This window comes from Dysidea avara, chromosome 12 (assembly GCF_963678975.1).
Source record: "Dysidea avara chromosome 12, odDysAvar1.4, whole genome shotgun sequence".
Lineage (NCBI taxonomy): Eukaryota > Metazoa > Porifera > Demospongiae > Dictyoceratida > Dysideidae > Dysidea > Dysidea avara.
Window position 1 is genome coordinate 26,036,736 of NC_089283.1, and position 20,239 is coordinate 26,056,974.

General features: G+C 38.7%; 1 protein-coding gene across 1 annotated transcript in view; it reads right to left on the reverse strand.

Annotated features, from left to right (window-relative positions):
• The window catches only part of LOC136240306 (sodium leak channel NALCN-like), a 24,447-nt gene extending 4,219 nt beyond the window's left edge, over positions 1 to 20,228 (reverse strand). Inside the window, exons 1-7 of the mRNA XM_066031251.1 lie at positions 19,743 to 20,228; positions 12,158 to 12,836; positions 5,299 to 5,534; positions 4,403 to 5,128; positions 3,897 to 4,250; positions 3,664 to 3,824; positions 1,744 to 3,068 (exon numbers count right to left, since the gene is read on the reverse strand). Coding sequence (XP_065887323.1) covers positions 1,744 to 3,068; positions 3,664 to 3,824; positions 3,897 to 4,250; positions 4,403 to 5,128; positions 5,299 to 5,534; positions 12,158 to 12,836; positions 19,743 to 20,228 — 3,967 coding nt within the window. The remainder of the gene's footprint in view (positions 1 to 1,743; positions 3,069 to 3,663; positions 3,825 to 3,896; positions 4,251 to 4,402; positions 5,129 to 5,298; positions 5,535 to 12,157; positions 12,837 to 19,742) is intronic.
• Between the last annotated feature and the right edge of the window lie 11 nt (positions 20,229 to 20,239).

Sequence of the window (20,239 nt, forward strand, 5' to 3'; positions counted from 1 at the left end):
CTCTAGTGTTACACAGTATTACTGGGTGATATGACAACTCTAGTGCTACACAGTATTACTAGGTGATATGGTAACTCTAGTGTTACACAGTATTACTGGATGAGATGGTAACTCTAGTGTTACACAGTATTACTGGGTGATATGGTAACTCTAGTGCTACACAGTATTACTGGGTAATATGGCAACTCTAGTGCTACACAGTATTACTGGGTGATATGGTAACTCTAGTGCTACACAGTATTACTGGGTGATATGGCAACTCTAGTGCTACACAGTATTACTGGGTGATATGGCAACTCTAGTGCTACACAGTATTACTGGGTGATATGGTAACTCTAGTTAGACTGGACTGGATTAAAAGCTTTCTAAGTGCAGAAGGTTGACGTGTCTTGAAGTGTGTTCTATTCCATTTTAATAAGTACAGATCTTTTAGCTTACGTTTGAAAAGATGCATTATGGTAGCTAGGACTTAATCATTAAGTATGTGTCACATAGAATACTAAATATGTTCAAACAGCAGCAAAAAGGTCTGTATATGGCTAACTCACTATTTAGTGAGTAATTACAATAACAGTGTTAATGTCACTTGTGTGTATACAGGTACTATGTCATACAACATGTGGTTCTATTCCTTGACAGGTAGAGTATTACTCTACAAGACGTTGCCATGCCTCCCAGTGATACTGTGAAGTACTGAAAAGAATCGATGACTAAATAAGTTATACAATATCCATGGTGTTGAAATTGTTCCATTCCGTGTATTATTGGTTCATTCTGTTCCCCAGATTATTGGAGGCTGTGACTTCACCTTACACCAACGTCCAGTTGTCTTTGTATACATGTGAAGTCTCTCACACACAAGTCAACTTAAAAGACTCCTCCAGTAGCTAAGTGCCACGCCTGTATGTTGTGCTTCATCATGTATGACACCTCATGTCCATGATCAATGAAACTGGAAACCCAATGTATTCCGTTTTTCATGAAAAAAATATTTCTTTCACAAAAGTTTTGGTGAGCTTAGTATTAAAAAAATTGATAATTTTACAAAAATTTAACACAGTACTGGGCAGCGTTGGGCTAGTTACTTCAGAAAAGTAACTAGTTACTTTTATCCCATGTAACTTAGTTACAGTTATAGTTACTGTTTTAAAAGGTAACTTAAGTATCTAGTTACTAGTTGCTTCGTATACAAGTTATGCTTGTTTGTTAACTTTTGTAATATGATTATTTAAGGGAGAAGATAACTATATAATTATAATTACATGCACACTTTCTGAAAATAACAATTCTGTAGCCATTTCAGTTCAGTTTCAACTGTTACGACTGTTACTCAAGCTGAATCATGAAGAACAGTACACTGGAAGTGTTTACTGTAGCACAAAAATTGAAGTGCTCTTTTAAAGCATAATTACCTATAGTTATAAGGTAACTATTGTAACAAGTTACTATTGTAACTTAGTTACTTTTCAGATAGTTGTAACTAGTTACAAGTTACTTTATAAAGTAACTGGTTACGTAACTTAAGTTACAAAGTAACTAGTTACCCACATCTCCAGTACTGGGATTAGTAGAGTTATGGATAGTACTACTGGTATAATTATAACAGTGGGAAATCCATTAATAATGAAATTGAGTTTTTACGAGATACTCTACAAGCATGGAACTACATACCTCCTGGTGAAATTGATATGGTAACAGTTTAGCATGAATTAGCTCATCTACACTATGTTACTAGCTGCTTACCTGGTTCTGGTGGTAGCTTAACAGGTCTGGTCAATTGGATACGACGAAGCAAGTCAGTCCATCTCTTCTGAGACACCGTCAACAATCCGCTGTGTTCTGACTTGTTCTCATTAAAACTAGACACTATTATCCCGACAAACAGTTGTAGTCCAATGGTGACAGCAAAGAATACGAACACATGAAGATAGATATTAATATACACCACTCGCAGTCTTTCTTCTTGAAATGTAATATCATATTCATCATCAACAAAATTCATTAGGAAGTCTCTGACAGTGATCCAGCCCTCTAATGTCAACACTTCAAACATTGTCAGAAGTGCAATGCCAAAATTATCAAAACCAAATTCTCTAGGACGTTGCACTACAACTCTTGGGACCAACATCTTAACCTCTTGAGAGAAATTCCCAGGGAGAATTAGTTCAGGTGAAACTTGTAGGGATATTTCAAACTCTCCAAAACACTCGCTTAAATCTTGACTAAAATCATTGCAAAACTTGAACGCCCCTTGAAACAACTGCACTCCGAGACTGGTAAACATGAAGAGAAAGCCACCGAGCAGAATAAAAGCCATCAGAAAGTTTAGTTTACCTTTCAAAATATCTATAATACCTTGTCTCATTGCAGGCACAATGCTAATAATTCTAATAGGTCTCAGAGCCCAGAGAAATAGCAACACGGCTTTACCACTAGTATCCGGTATCTCAGGATTAACTGCTAGTACTACAATAGTGGATAATACTATAAACCAGCTAATCAGGTCCCATACACTGTGCACCACACGACGGGGACCACAGAACAGACCATAAGCAACGGCTTTCAGCAGCAGTTCTAATAATGTGACCAGCACAAATATACAATCTAGTGCTCGATAACCAGTATCTTCATAAAGATGAGTTCTGTTACATGTACCTTCATATTCCCAAGTTTTATTACTCTCAGTAGCATTAACACATTGACCTGGATTAGACAAGTTCTCAAGATGATGTAACTGAACAAGTACTACTGCAAAAGTAAAGAACAACATAAACCAAGTGAAGCAAGGTAACTGATTGATAATACTAAGAATTGTTAAGGTTACGTTTTTAAGAACTCTCTTCAGTTTGCTATCTTGTGACACAGTTGACAGAGATATGTTTAGCTTTGCCTCAAGAAATAATTTACACAGCTGACGGAAAGTGTTGTCATGATGAAATAGAAACAAGGACCAGTTGACATATGGTCGTTTCTTGAGATACTCTTCCAATTTGCTGTACTTCTGTGGAACAGTTGGATCCTCCGAGAGGCTCCGATGTGCTGATAAGTGCCGCAGCAGTGATAAACTACTACGAGTAAAAAATGTTGTAAGAATTTAGAATGGAACTAGTGTGATATGGACACCTTGGGACCAGTGTGATATGGACACCTGGGGACCAGTGTAATATGAACACCATGGGACCAGTGTAATATGGACACCTGGTGACCAGTGTAATATGGACACCTGGGGACCAGTGTAATATGGACACCTTGGGACCAGTGTAATATGGACACCTTGGGACCAGTGTAATATGGACACCTTGGGACCAGTGTAATATGGACAACTGGGGACCAGTGTGATATGGACAACTGGGGACCAGTGTGATATGGACAACTGGGGACCAGTGTGATATGGACACCTTGGGACCAGTGTAATATGGACAACTGGGGACCAGTGTAATATGGACACCTTGGGACCAGTGTAATATGGACAACTGGGGACTAGTATAATATGGACACCTGGGGACCAGTGTAATATGGACACCTTGGGACCAGTGTAATATGGACACCCGGGGACCACACAATAGTGCCCTGATTTTCCAGGTTAGTTTATGTACTAAAGTGTCTGGATAATGTAGGTGTCCTCAAGTATCCACATTAACAGGTTCTAGTGTACCAACTAACTTGCCATGACCGAACGATGGTGACAGCCAATCATTAGTTTCACTGCTCTCACTCCACTGTCGCCACATGCTAATCTTCTCCACCATTTGACCGACACTCTCTGACTTACGACGTTTAGACAGGGTCAACAACTGACCATAATTGACGTTGATCAGTTGTAGCTAAAAACACAAGCATTAAGAAAAGCATCATCAAAAATACTACCAAGCACCATCGAGGTGTCAAAACTGTACCTTATCAGTGCCTGTCTCATCTATTGACACTTCGTCATCATCTTCCTCATCTTGAGCTGAACACACGGACATGTTTCTCATGTGTAGCTGTTGCCTAACAGCATCTTGTAGTTTCTGTTCCCCTTGCTGGACGTATTCCCTGACTGCTGCTTCGTCGATGTCCAGTACATCAAAACCACTGGTCACCTTTACCTTAGTACGTACTGAAGGGACAACCTTCTCAATTGCTCTTAAGTGATATGGGATTGAATCTTGAGCAGTTGACTGAGCTCGTTCTAGCAACTCTCTACTCTTGTTCTCCTCATCCTTGTCCAAGTTGTCCAGGATAATGGCCACAAACAAGTTCAACAAAATCTACAAGAAGACAACTACAAACATAACACACTTAACGTAGTGAACTATTGCTATGTTGATGATTGCTTAGAGGAATGCAATGATATTTATGGAAAGATTCATCCTCAACATAATTCTCTGGAGTTATTCACACGTTAACACCAATTGCTTACCAGTGATGCGACAAGGTGAGTTAGCACAAAGAGAATATTAGTCACTACCCAAAACTCATTACGGAACATCAGTTCACTCATCACCTCTGACCATCCTTCACCAATTACAACTTGAAATGTGTTGCGAAATGCTCCAATGAAACTGCGATAACCATTAGTGTCTCTTTCAGCATTCTGTGTATGAGAGAACAATAGAAAGTGAATTATGCCAATTCCAAGGATGAAAAATGCAGTAATAATTGTTATGATTGGAATACGTTTATCTCTGCCGATGATATCATTGAAGAAGTCTCTAATTTTATCAAAGAGGAATATGAGACGTGGAAATCGTAGAGCCTGGAACACAACCAGAATTCTCAGTGATCCTTCTATCGCTTGGTAGCCTTCATTTAAGATGACACATGAAGCAATGAGACTGCTGACAGCTACAAACACCAAATACCAAAATATCCACTGCACTATGGCCACTGAAGGAGTGTGGTACATCATATAAGGTATAAGCTCAAGTACGAACACAACACTGATCACAACCTCCCATACGTCCACAAAGTCACTATATCCATCGTAGCCATCACCACGAGCTGCCACTACTACTGCATCACACAATACTAGTAATGTCATCACTTTATTGAACTTGCACCAATGTTTTCTCACAAACTCTAACAGTTCTGATTTTTTGCCATCTCGTCGTCGATGCTGCGTCAGCTGTAGCTCATCAGTGAGCAGCTGCAACAAACACAACACTAGTTAGTATACTAAATATACTAGTTAACATTAGTATACTACTAACATTAGTACACTATTTAGTATACTACTGTTATGAATTCTGTTTACAAAAAAATACAAGCTGACCAAAAATCTGACCTCTATGTAGTGTTTACAGAACTTTAACTCACAAAGTCAGGTCGAGGTTGTGGCTTGCTGCGTATGACAAGGTTGGAGTCACTACGTACATCAGCAAATGATTCAATGATAACTACAAGAAATATACTTTGTTGTACAATAATAACAAGCAGGAAGATGATTGTGAGGAAGTAGAAGTGAATATCTCGACCAGCATACTGGGCACCGTAGGACTGAAATGCCCACAACTCCAAAGTTGACACTTCATACACTGACAACAGAGACAGTCCTACAGTGGGAAACAATATAGTGTTACTATGTAGTCACTCTTGTTACTATGGATTCATTCATGCTACTATGGGGCCACTCTTGTTACTATGGATTCATTCGTGCTACTATGGGGCCACTCTTGTTACTATGAAGTCACTCTTGTTACTATGAAGTCACTCTTGTTACTATGGAGTCACTCATGTTACTATGGAGTCACTCTTGTTACTATGGAGTCACTCATGTTACAGAGGTTTTACGGAATCTTGCAATGATACTGAAAACTCAATACTAAGTTGCCAAGGTAACATTTAAAAATTACATGGAAATTGGTGCGAAACATGTTGAAAGAAGCCAGTGGTAAAGCAGGGAATGTGGGAGTTGGGATTCCCAAATCTTCTGGGTTTAAATGTGCTTCAGTTGCTGCCACTCCTTAATAACCAGAGCCTCAGAAACCAGCTGACCTTCAAATTAAATGGTGGTCGCTCATCAGCTTCATGTCAAGCCGAGAGTCCTGTGCCTAGAGCAACAGCTGCATACAAGTATAATGTAAAGATTTTTAATCCAGCCTCTTCAGCAGCTGAATCTCCAAAGTTTGTAGTATGTCAGCTACATAATTTTCAAGAGAAGTTTGTTGATTTAGCTGCAGTAAAAACAAAGATAATTACTACATTCTGTACATTCTGTCAGTGAAATAAGTGCAGTTGGCTATTTTGAAGGAAAGCAGAAGTGATGGTTATGCGATGATAATGATGTACAAAGTGTTCACTGGTGCTAAATTGTGAGATACTGTAGGTCAGTGGATAAGGAGTCAGCAGGTAACAATAATAACAATCTAAGTGAGTTCAACACAAAGAGAAAGTGAGCGATATTTTTGAAGATGAAGCACAAGGAAATGAAACTGCCAAAACTGAGGTTACGGACAAGAATGATAGCTAATGGTGTCCAAGAGTCAACAGAGGAGCCACCTAATGTACCAATGATCACAGGTACAGTACCCAAACGTGCAAAGCGAGAGTCATTACATGATGTCGTAGTGGACGCTGCTAAAGCAATGGCAGACATTCACAGGATCACCTGCAACATCACATGTATGGTATTGTACACAATTCATCTGCTGTGGCATACACCACAGCTGCCACTCAGTGACCACTGCCACTCAGTGACCACTGCCACATCTGTAGTCACAATTTTCCCATCTTGTTTGGCAGATGTCAGATTGAAGCACTACGAGCAATTACGGTATTTACACAAGATGTGTGATGATGGTATTCTAAGTGAGGAAGAATTCCTAGAGCAGAAGGGGAAGATTATGGACTCATTGAGGTTATTGTAGACTTTCATTACTGATCAGATTATAATTATTGCTTGATTCATTTCTACTTGTCATGATCATCAACCATTAGTTAACTGTATACCATTTGTTACTATTAGTTTTGTGTTATAAGCGTGTTTCACTGTTACTTTTCAACAAAAATTATATTTCAAAACTTAGATACTAAATACAAAGCCGTATCTAACTGTGATAAAAAAATCAGTTATCCATTAATCTGACAATGATGTACCTATTGCTGACAATCATCAGGAGTAATGGAAGCAATAGCTGCAGATATGCACGTCTCTAGGTCAACAACACCACTATGACTCAAATCCTATGCAATGTACTGTCCATGCATTTCAAAACGGTCTTGACTTTACCAGTGGTTGTCATCGTTACAATGACTGATACACGTTGACTACAACATGTAAGTTTATGTGAAGTGATTGGTTTACCACCGACACTGTATCCATATTTCTTTAAACTATCCCAGCTCATATCTGTACCAGTTTCATCCATGAACACTACCACACTCGAATCATACAAACTTACATCAACTGCAAACGTTTCCCTTAAATGTTTATCTTGCCTGGCAGTTACAATCTTCATTTTGTGTCTGATAAATCCATTCTTCTTTAAAAACTGACACAATGTAGATCGGTGTACGTTGACACCATACATATGATTTAATTCTTACTGTACTTCCCTCAAACATGCACCTGGTTTATACATCAACAAGTTTAATATAACTGCTTCCACAGGCTTGGTTAGCTTTAACACTCGGCAGTCTATTGGATATTCTTTCTTACTTACACTACCGCCACTTTCATTGAACCGTTTCACGATTCTATACACAGTTTAGGGAGTCTACGCAGAGATTGGAAGTGATGGATTTATCATCCATCCCTAAAACCAACTTTTGCCACAAGATCCTCCATCGTAGATCATCTGAGTAAGCAGAGCACCTGCTTCTTTCGACAGACATTTATCACGTGACAATTCAAATATTTCCTTGGTAACTTGGTTTTCATTTTTCAGTTTATTGCAAGATTAAATCCCTGTACTATGGAGTCACTCATCATACAGTATGATATGTGGGCCACTCCCACTCCTTTGCATCCCTAATACGATAGTACTGTATAGTAGGGACCACTAAGGAGTAGGCATGGCCCACGAAATAACATCACCGAAAAACCAGCCTCGATTTCCCCTGAGGACGATGAGGCAGTATTGGTTAGGTAAAACTAGGCCCAAACAAGGTTTCAGATCGACCCAAAATGCTTTCAACAAGTTGCTACGGAATTTAAAAAAAATATTATTCAATGGATCTACTGGTGGATTATCACCAGATATTACCAAGATCAAGCAGTCCAATGTTATTGACAGATCCAATTCAGTCACACCCTGAAAGCAGCACCTGACTCCAGCTGTGAAGCTTCTCCTGAATTCCAATTGTTTGCTGTCTCTGCCTTCCAGGCATATCAAAGCACATGGGTAGTTCTAAACAAGTTGATCCTGTTTCTTGCCCTATCTAGCCCTTCTTAACCAACCTCTTCAAGGAAGGGATGTGATGTGGACAATCAACACAATTTGGTTAACGGTCTCTATGACCCATAAACATATTGGAGGAATCCCAGAGGAATCCCAGTGGCATCCGGTGTGTCCACCATAGTCCACCATAATCGAGGTACTCAACTAACTGGGATGTGGACACTTGTTAGATGTACTGCAGTCATCGAGTGACAATAAGTTGTTACCACTGAAATTGCTGAGTCAGAACCTACTCCTGCTGATGGCATTGGTGGAGGCCAGCAGAGTCTCAGAACTCCAGAATTTGAATTTAAGCTATCAGACATTCCAACTTTATGGGGTGACATTCTGACCTTAAGGGGTGGTATTCAATATGTCTACTCTAGAGAACAGTGGGGGCCTCTCCAAACCAAATGATATTTGGACCCCTCTGGCTGCTTATGCATTGTGAAGTGTCATTAACAATATGAGGGAGTTACACAACAGTTCAGGTCCAAAGAAATAACACTTCTTATTGTTTTACTGTGATTTAATAGTGTGCACTACTCCAGCTAGTTTCAGTACTTCTTATCGAAGTGCTATGGTCCCTACTCTAGTTGAAAATTCCATTTTTTGTGTAGTTGTTTGTTAACTTTTTTTTTGTAAATAATTATTATGACTGGTGAACCCACACATACCGCATCCGAAAAGGCACTGCGCTTTCCAGCTATATCAATTATTGTTTGAAAAGTGAAATATCCATTACGCTTCATTGTCAGCTATGTTAACCCGTTACAAAGCATTTTGAATTAAGAACTGTTCGAAAAGCACCTCTGCAATCAAAATAGCCACTATGAAAATATGGACGATTTCCGTTATGAAGGGAAGCCATCATGTGCTACCGCCAAATTGACACTTTTCGTTGTCAGCAAAGATGAATGGGACTCAAAGGAGGACAATGGTAAGTCCATGAAGAATGCATTGTACATACTGCAGTATGCCAAAAGGCACCTCTTGGACCGAAGCAACGTCAAACAGTGAAAAATTAAGCCCGTAGCCTTAGCCGTTATTGAGTTACGCTTGTGTGAAGACATCAGTAAGTCAGCCAGTAGAAATTTCCGCTAAATAATTCTTTTTAAAAATTCCGTAGCAACTTGTTGAAAGCAGTTTGAGTTCATCTGAAAGCTTGTTTGGGCTTAGCTTCACCTAACCAATACTGCCTCATCGTCGTTAGGGAAAATCGAGGCTGTCTTTTAGGTGATGTTTTTGTGGGCCATGCCTACTCCTTTGTGATCTCTACTATACAGTACTATGATATTGTTATCATTTATGATGAATGGGCTGAGGTAATGGGAGTGCAATCTAGTCCAAGGCTTGTATATTGCAGTCGGATTGCATGTGTACATGTGTACATAATATTTGCTGCTTAGATTATATGCTTTGAACTTTACAAGTGCTACATGTGGCAAATATCACAAAATATAATTGAGGGTTTGACGAGCCTGAATTAGGCCATATTGAGTGAGTTGAGCAAATGTAACACTGGCTCACCTTATGAATACTCCATTTAACCCTCACTGTCTTGTAGGGCTCACTACTCAGCAGGGGTTAATCTGGAGGGGGGGGCACAGGCCTTTCTTGGGTTAGCTATTGTTCACCACCCACTCCCGGTTAAACCTGTACAAACCACAAGTAAACACCTATTGCCATTCAACTTAAGCATGCCTTTATAAACAACATTTAACAACACTGTAACCACAAGCAAGATTTTGTGCAAGTGGTAGAGCGTAAAGCTTGAAACCGGGAGGTTGTGAGTCCAAGTCCCAGTTGTTCATTTTTTTTCCCCTTTTCAAACCTTTTGGTTGCAGCTTTTTTTTTTCCCGTTTTGGCAGCCTTTTTTGGTAACAGATTTTGTGTTATGTTCTTTTTCTCTCACTCTACAGTGAAACTTGTGTAGTTGGGACTGACCAAATGTGTCCTGATTATCAAGGTTTCCTGATTTTCCAGGTCAGTTTACATATTAAGGGATACTTTAGGACCATTACAAAGTGTCCAGATTATGCAGGTGTCCTCCACTGCTGCATTGGTTGATAACAGTTAGTAGTAGCTGTACAGGTCGTAATAACAGTCAGTAGTAGCTAGCTTGCTCAAAATATCATACAGTATAGTAGTGCTGTAAATGTTATAGAGGTGACGACAATAGGTACAGGTTGTAGTGTAGTAAAGGGAACATTAGGGAGTGTAGTATTGTTACAATATGGAAACTTCTGCATTGTAGGACAGGTACCAATAAAGTAATGTTTTTTTGTGGTCAAGACATTATATCAAATGATGCTCCATGTATAGCCTACATAATACGACAGGTACTACTAGAACCATCCACATTGTTCACACCTGTGTGTTGCATTACTACAGTAGTTTAGCTACTGCAGTTCTGTAGTAATTTTGGTATACTTTGCAAGATAGTGGTATTAAAAATGCCGATATCACCATTCATATCATGTTGCAGGGCATGAATGGTACTGATGTTTAATGCTTGGTTGTTATTATGGTGTGATCCACAGGTCATCTGGCAAAGTGTGTTTTGTTGTAGCAAATCAATACACGCTTTTATAGGCCTTTATTCACTTTTGGGAATTTTTGATGTTCTACCAGTCTGTTCCATACAATTTTTTTATCCATATATATTCTTATGCTCACAGTGTTTCAGCACTGGCACACATAGACTCATCATAGGGACTCTTATAGCACTTTTGTAGTAGGGCAGGTGAATTGCCAACATAGTGCATGTGTTTTTCCTGTCTCTAGGTAAAAGCTTCTTTCATACTTAATCTGCAGCTGTATGACATTATACTGCTGTAGAAAGAAACAACGTAATTGCATGATTGCATGGGCAGGTACTACTGTGCATCTGAAAAGTGATATTACTACTGGCATCATGCAGATACCATAGTTTACACTGAGAAACTGTGTGTGCAATTGCTTGACCTCACACAACTATTTCACTAATCCTGTTTACATCCTTTCACTTTAGATCTAGATCTGTTTAAAGGATCATACATTACCTTAATGATAGGACAATTATGATAATGTTTAAACACCTGTGTGGGGTTTGTATGGCAACATGTGTCACTACAACATTACTGCATAGCATACTGAAAATGTGTTATGTGTACACCACCTGTCATGTAGGTATTGCCTTAGCTTGCATGTAATTTAACTAACACTGCATGTTTATTAAGTTAAAAGAAGGTACAAGGATCATGCACTAACAGGCATGCTATACACACACTATAACATTTATGCTAGGCCCAATTCCCAATGTATTATTAATTGTCCTGCATGTAAAGCTGGTACCAATGCTTTTGTTTGTCCTTTACAACATATTAAAGGCACTGCAGGGACATCTCATTAAACAATTGAGCTACATTCCTGTCGAAACCACAGACAAAATAAACTTCATATTTTAAAAGTTAAAAAAAATGCATGCTACTTAGCTACATGGTGTTTAATGCTTGGTGTCTGTTTGTAGCATTAAAATGTTTAGTCCTGCACGTAGGGCAGGTACCAATGCTAGTCATATATATTTCCAAACATACAATTGGAACACACTGAGTGCACACCAATTGGAACACACTCAGTGCACACCATTTCCACATTCAATCGGAACACATACAATTGAAATACACTCAGTGCATGCCATTTTCTAGACAATTAGGTAAATCACAATCTGTCAATATTTAACAATTGGGAAGCCATTTCATAACCAACAATTTAGTTTTCATTAGCCATTATACCTAGCATTAACATTACCTTACCAATGTTATCATAAAGGCCGTAGTAACCAAGGTTGCGGCCAATTTCAATTTCTTTACAACTGGTTCCCTCAGGGCACTGATAACGATTGTCATTGTCATTTCTAGGATCACAATGTAAGTCAGGTATTGACAAGCAAGATGGAGACACACAAGAATCACTACAGTTATCCCAACAAAGTCGTAATGGAGTACTAACATTACATAGATCATCACTAACACAATGATAATCCAGTCTACCAATAACATGCACTCCAATTAGAGCATAGATGTACAACACAGCAAGGTAGAAGACAGTGACATTTCCCAGATGTTTTAGACGGAACGTTGTGATAAGACTCTGTAATGCTGTACTGGATACTTTCAATGGAGAGAACAATTTAATGGCTGATACTAAAGTGACAACTCTTAGTACAAACACAATGTAGAATGCTGACCCAACGTCACAATCAGCTTCAAACTTAGTTCCATTCTTCATAGTTACACTCTTCATATCCATCCTACCAGTACAATTTGTGTATTTGCTCCTTTGTGAGCACTCATCCATCTCACAACTTGTAATACGATAAATGTGCACCCCAACAGATAGGAAGAGACCGAGAGTTGCTATGGAAACTGGTATCAATCTGATACAATGGTTGTAGTTTAGCCATCGTGATCTCATCTTCTCCTGACGTGTGCTCTGCATGTGGGACAAAATGAATAAGTTACTTCCAAATACTTCAATAACACGTAACCATCTCAGTAAAACCCACCAAACATAATTAGATCATAAATTCAAATTATATGTCAAGTTCTATAGCTTAAGACACTAGCCATAATACATTCAGAGGAGTACTTCCTATAATGGTGTAGTTATTGGCTTTCAACAAACAACAAATGACATGTCTAACACTTACACAGTCATGCACAATTTTGTTCAGTGTACAATTTTTGTACCGAAAAAAAAAAGAGAATTACGATAGCCTGTACCATCACTTTCAAAACACAAATGGAAGAAATAACATAGGCTATTTAAACCTCTTGAGGGATTTCTGGGAAACCCCTGGGGTTTTATTCACTACTTGGAGCATTGAGACTCCAATATGGACTCTCATCTAAACAATGGTTTCTCAAAATGATGACGATTGTTACATCTAATTAGCTAATTTAGTGTATTAGCCCTTTTCAATGCAATTTAAGGCTAGCACCATTTACTATTCTTCTCTTCTATAGTCTACTACTATAATATGCTGAAGACTCCTTGACACATGACAATAACAGAAATTTGGTAAAAGTGAAAACAATGTGAGTGTTTACTGAGTGTTTACTGAGAAGTTGTGTGACCTCTTGAAGTATTAGAACTAGCAGATCTAAAATCTTTTGATATAATTACTGGCCAAAGCAAAACACGTCAAGGCTAAATCTTTTGCTTCTTGGGCCAGACCAGCCCCCTATATTTTTCTGTGCAAAATATTTGTGAACAACTAGAGATGTAGCTGGAGAGATGTAGCTGCCTACTGAAAAGTAACACAACAATCATATAGTACGTAGCTTAGCTATCACTTGACTTAGCTATCCCTTGACTTAGCTATCATTTGACTTAGCTATCACTTGACTTAGCTATCCCTTGACTTAGCTATCACTTGACTTAGCTATCATTTGACTTAGCTATCACTTGACTTAGCTATCACTTGACTTAGCTATCATTTGACTTAGCTATCCCTTGACTTAGCTATCATTTGACTTAGCTATCACTTGACTTAGCTATCACTTGACTTAGCTATCACTTGACTTAGCTATCACTTGACTTAGCTATCATTTGACTTAGCTATCACTTGACTTAGCTATCACTTGACTTAGCTATCATTTGACTTAGCTATCACTTGACTTAGCTATCATTTGACTTAGCTATCACTTGACTTAGCTATCATTTGACTTAGCTATCACTTGACTTAGCTATCATTTGACTTAGCTATCACTTGACTTAGCTATCACTTGACTTAGCTATCCCTTGACTTTTCTATTGCTTGACTTAGCTATCACTTGACTTAGCTATCACTTGACTTAGCTATCATTTGACTTAGCTATCACTTGACTTAGCTATCACTTGACTTAGCTATCATTTGACTTAGCTATCACTTGACTTAGCTATCCCTTGACTTTTCTATTGCATGACTTAGCTATCACTTGACTTAGCTATCATTTGACTTAGCTATCACTTGACTTAGCTATCACTTGACTTAGCTATCACTTGACTTAGCTATCCCTTGACTTTTCTATTGCTTGACTTAGCTATCACTTGACTTAGCTATCACTTGACTTAGCTATCATTTGACTTAGCTATCACTTGACTTAGCTATCCCTTGACTTTTCTATTGCTTGACTTAGCTATCACTTGACTTAGTTATTGCTTGACTTAGTTATCACTTGACTTAGCTATCACTTGACTTAGCTATCCCTTGACTTTTCTATCCCTTGACTTAGCTATCATTTGACTTAACTATCACTTGACTTAGCTATCACTTGACTTTTCTATTGCTTGACTTAGCTATCATTTGACTTAACTATCACTTGACTTAGCTATCACTTGACTTAGCTATCCCTTGACTTTTCTATTGCTTGACTTAGCTATCACTTGACTTAGCTATTGCTTGACTTAGTTATCACTTGACTTAGCTACTGCTTGACTTTGCTATCACTTGACTTTGCTACTGCTTGACTTAGCTACCGTTTGACTTACAAACTTCAGCTAACAAAAATATTTACTGACCTTGTACTTGGGTGAGTTCTGGAGATTTAGTTGAAGTGGCCTTGGCTGGATATAATGACTAATAAAAGATGTTGTACAACTAAATTTGATTTATCAATGGTCAGGTACGTACTTATGAGTGAGGCATCTGGGTACAAAATCTGCTATAGAATTCAAACCCATAACAACAAGACTGTACACCAGAGACTACAGCTGGATTCAAAAGGTACAGATTTCATGAAATCTGTAGCAGAGCTTCACTCATGTGTGTGTAACATCACTGGTCAAACAAACGAACATATTTGCTTCTAGGAGAGCACAAATTTAATGGTCACTGCTATTAAATTTGACAGTTGTCTCTTGGTCATATAGCCTATACATTTCAAAGGGGAAAATTTTTGTGGTTTTGGGGGTTACCAGCAAAAATTTCATCCTTGAAATATTTAGTCCTCCATTTAGTCCTCCATATAGTCTAATACATGTTGGGAGTGTTTGCAAATCCGCAAAAAAAAAAAAAAAAATTTAGCAACATTGCTCAACGTCGAAAAATTATCACTCAAAATATTTAGACTACATACCTAGGGTCAGGTTGTTAAGTGCATGTGTCTATTAAGTACATGTGTCTATTAAGTACATATTATTTGTGAAGCGCATACACATTTCTTCTGATTAACCATGGATGATAAGCACACATGGCGGCTTACACGTGACAAAGCTACGCATGGGAAGAAAAGCTGGAAATACTGGTAAATTAATATCTCCTTGAGTACTTATGTCTCTCCCTTGAGGTGTCCTATAATGTACCGGTATACAGCAAATACACCACCCAGCTACTGAAAAACAATAATAATTAGACTCTATTCCGGCTGTTTTGGGTGGGTAATAAATCTCATATACTCCACCTTGTTTTCTAATATACTCCACGCCTTCAGGCACAATATAACATATGCTCAAAACTAGGTTTATCCAATCAGTATACATTTTTCATGTGCAGTAATGTAATGAGGGCACTTATTTTGTCACGTTAGCATGCATAGTTGCCATGGTGTTAGTATTATCACAAGAAAACCAGCCGCTTTTGCCGAGCCTACAGCAGAAACAGCCGTGGATGAGGTAAGTAATCTGAGTGTAATGTGAAATAGAGTCTAAAGCAGTTATACGGGCACCATGTGGAGTCTATGAAATTTATAAACCCTCAGGCCCTTAGTAGCGCCCTCGCTTCACTCGTGCGCTACAGCCCGGGCCTTCGGGTTTATAAATTTCATAGACTCCACATTGTACCCATATAACTATTATATAAAAACCTTCTATATTGCAATATTCTTGTTAATCATAAAGGATTCCACCCAGAAATGGAGTCAAATATCCTTACACACTGGCATGGTAACCACAAACAACTCTATCACAATGTAGTGTTAAACACACTTAAAGTAACCCACATTGTACATGCTGCCGTTGTAATTGTGTGTGTTTAGAAACATTTAAATTAAAAACCAAAAACACCACAATTACAAATTAATTAGGCATATGAGCCTAACAGATAGTATTATTTTTTTACAAAAGTTTCTCCGAAATTATAAGCTCATGCGCTTAACAACCCGATTCTACCACATTCATGACAAAGCCATATAACCATGATTGCTTGCTATTGCTGTGGATTAGCCCACAATGTGCCATTGTCTAAAATAATATAGGACCATAGCTTGCTATTACAAGGACCTGGGTGAGCCAGTCATTCTGACATTGTGGGAAGACCTTCTGCTAATTATTAGCCTTTGGGATTGCAAGTATTCTATTACAAGGCTACATCACTGGATGTAAGACTGTGACATACAAAACGTTTTTAAAAATCAGATGAACATTTGTCAGTGGTCAACATGCAGCAACCAAGTTATGCTAAACTTGTCTGTGCTCATAAAACACTTATTGAAATGTATGAAGATATGCCATTATCACTGTGCTTATTTCAAAGGTTCATTAAGCAGCTGATGTGTAGCAAATTGTTTGGCTTCTGGCACAGATATTGTGAATGCAGTTAGTAACTATACAGTTTAATATTCTTAGCTAGGAAAGCTGTACATTGTGTTGGGGTGGCAGCTGTGACATGAATGGACCTACTGCATACTGAGGTGATGAAAACAAATATTAGGAATTTTAAATTAGAGTAGGGACAGTGTATAGTGCTGCTATAAAAAAGTACTGAAACAAGCTGGATCGGAGTAGTACGTAATGTCCAAATACTGTAAAACAATAAGAAATGAATATCCGTACTGTGCTACAGTACTATACACTGTCCCTGCTCTAATTTAAAATTCCTAATGTTTTCTTATACTTGTTTGTGAAGTTCTTTTTGCAAACTCATGACCACTAAATAGCCTGCTTTTCACAAAACCAGTCACAACATTTCAAAATAGTTAATCACAGCACTATTATACTAGATTATGACTCATACAATAAAAACTGATCAGTGGGCGTGGCTCTACATAAGCCTGCAGACAATAATGGACATGGATTCATGCATACATACAGACTGACAAATGGGCGTGGCTACCATATGTCAACAGAGTAATTTACATAAGTGGGTGTGGCTCACGGAAGAAGCAGGGCTACGCTATGACGGGTTGCTACACGTCTACATTGCTACACTAATTAATTTAGCGAGTGATCCAATCCAGGTCAGACCTGGATAATCTGTAAAGCTGTAAGGCAGGACCTGGATGACCCAACTCGGTTTTGACATTGTTACTAAATGACTTACACATTGCTAGTTCGCCGCAAGTTGCTATCACTGATCGATATCAACTACCAACTTTGAAAACCAGCGAGCCACGTTTGGTACATAGTTTGATGCAATATACACTGGTAGATGAAAGCCCTACTTTAGTCTATTAACACAGTGGTAGAACTGTGACTGATGGCCATGGTAAAGAAGGATAAAAGGTAAGACAATAGTGCAAGAATTGTATGTTTATCAATATACCAAAGGTTTTTAAACCAGGCGCACGCCCACAGCCGGCCTTTGGCCGGCTGTGGGCGTGCGCCTGGTTTACTGAAATTGTTTTCGTAAAAGTGTGTGTGTGTACCTATCTATCTACCTATGTTTGTCCGTACGCACCCACGTGAGCAAAATCGTTTAATAACGGTAAAAGCAGCTTTTACGTAAGAAGTAAAAGTGAAATGAAGTCTGTATTAAACTTCTGCACAGGTGAACTTTGCTCTGAGGTGGTTTCTTTTCGGCGGACTGAAATACGGGTGTGGTGACTTTCCTCAGACTACCTTCCCCTTGAGGTTTTCAGGCATTTAGCAACTGAAAAACGGTGCAGGCCTCGTACACTGCCAGGAATAGCCTGTCGCTTCGAGTTGGAAAGGGGGCGTATCCCTTACGTACGCGAACGAAAATGAAGAGCAGCTTTGAGGCTTTGTCGAGAGAATTTGTGGGAAAAAACACGTTAGTCACACTATAAAACAGTTTAGAAGATAGTTTTGTGCATAATATGTTGGTAAAAGCGGTTTATTTAACAAACGCTTCCTTAGCAGTGCATAGCAACGTAATTGAACGAATTACGAATATTTCATGAATTACGAAATACGAGAAATAGCTAATTATATTATTGCACAACCCAAACTACCCTATTGTAAAGTAGTAATACATAGTTGGTTAATTCATAGTAGTATATACTGTCTATAGTTATTCCAGATGAGTTAGCTGGCTGCATGGCGCCGGGTTTTTAGAAGTAGCACATCAACTTGTTTCTTAAGCGATCTAGAAATGTTTCTGCAAAAGAATTAGGGCTGTTGCTGTAGCCACATTTCTGCTAGGTTGACTGAAAGCGTCAGGCAGGCAGTAGAAAATTCCGTTAAATAATAAATAAATAAAAAATTCTGTAGCAACTTGACACTGGTCGATCTGAAGACACTTTTGGGCTTGATTTTACCCAACCATTACTGTCATGTCGTTGTGAGGAAAAATTGAGGCAGGTTTTTGGGTTATATTATATCACTGGCCATGCCCACACCTTCGATGTCCCTACTATACAGTCAGGGTTCTGCCCACACTGGTCAGCAGTGGTTCTAGGGGACCAGTACCTCTAAAAACCGACCAGTGCCCTCTTAAATCCGACCAGTACAATTCTTACATATATCACTGATGCATGTGCAATATACTCTAATATAGCACACAGCATATCAGTTTATGTTAACCCTAGGCCACCACTCAGGAATTTCTGGGCAGAACCCTGTACAGTACTGTCGTACTGTATGATATTAAATAGAAATTTGATGATGCATAAACCTCGACCTAGGGTAATGGTAATAGTATACATGATTCAACTAAATGATGGATTCAACAAGAGTACACATCACTTTTGAATAGCTTTTTCCTGTGTACAGTTTAGCCTAAGTATTTCAAGGGGCAATATTTTAGAGGTTGAGTGACGTTACCAAATTTGCAAACAATCCCAAAAATGTATTAGACTATATGGAGGTCTAAATATTTCAAGGATAAAATTTTCACTGTTACCTGTCCCAAAATCTCAAAATCAGCAAAAATTTTCTCCATCATAATAGGCTTCACCCAATACAAAAGGAGTTGACACTAGCTAGAGGTAGATCAAGAGATCAAGAGGCCAGTTGATACACTTGCAACCGAGATCAAAGAATTTTAATTGTAGAAATTTTGCCTTGATCACTTGGTTTCACCTATAAAACGGCTTTGATTCTTGATCTCAAAAGTAAAAGCCTAGTAAATTATCGTGTTGCTAATAGTTCGCTTTCAAAAGTGCTTGATCACTTCTTTGAATCTTGATCCCGGTTGTGCATGTTTCAACAGACAAGTGATCACCCCTTGACAGTATTCACCTTTCTACTTCTCAGTATGTGCCAATGACGAGAGTTGAGCACTCTGAAGAACAAATGAACAGTAAACAAGATTGTCAATATCACATCAACTGCCAGTACAACAGAATAGTGAATCAACTTCCTCTCCTTCGTCTCCTCACAATCACTCTTGTTCGCACCATGGGATTCGAATTCTTCAGGGTAGAATGTTCCATTTACAGCGAGAGAAAGTATGTTAACTAGTGCAACGAAACGGAAAAATCCTTTAATGTGTGAGGAATACTTGTATTCTTCAAGAAGAGCCCAAGTGAACGGAGCAGTAGGCTCATCCACGGGTTCCGTGTTGGTGGTGTCAAGACGAGCACTTTCCTCAACACTCTTCGATGTTGTCCCGTTGATGTTACTAGAACTGAGCATGTTATGATGGCGTGCAAACGACTGCCGTCGTGCCGAGACGTGCGACTCAGGGGTTATCGGCTTCATTTCTATATCAACTTTCTCCGCCATTGTTTCTCGTA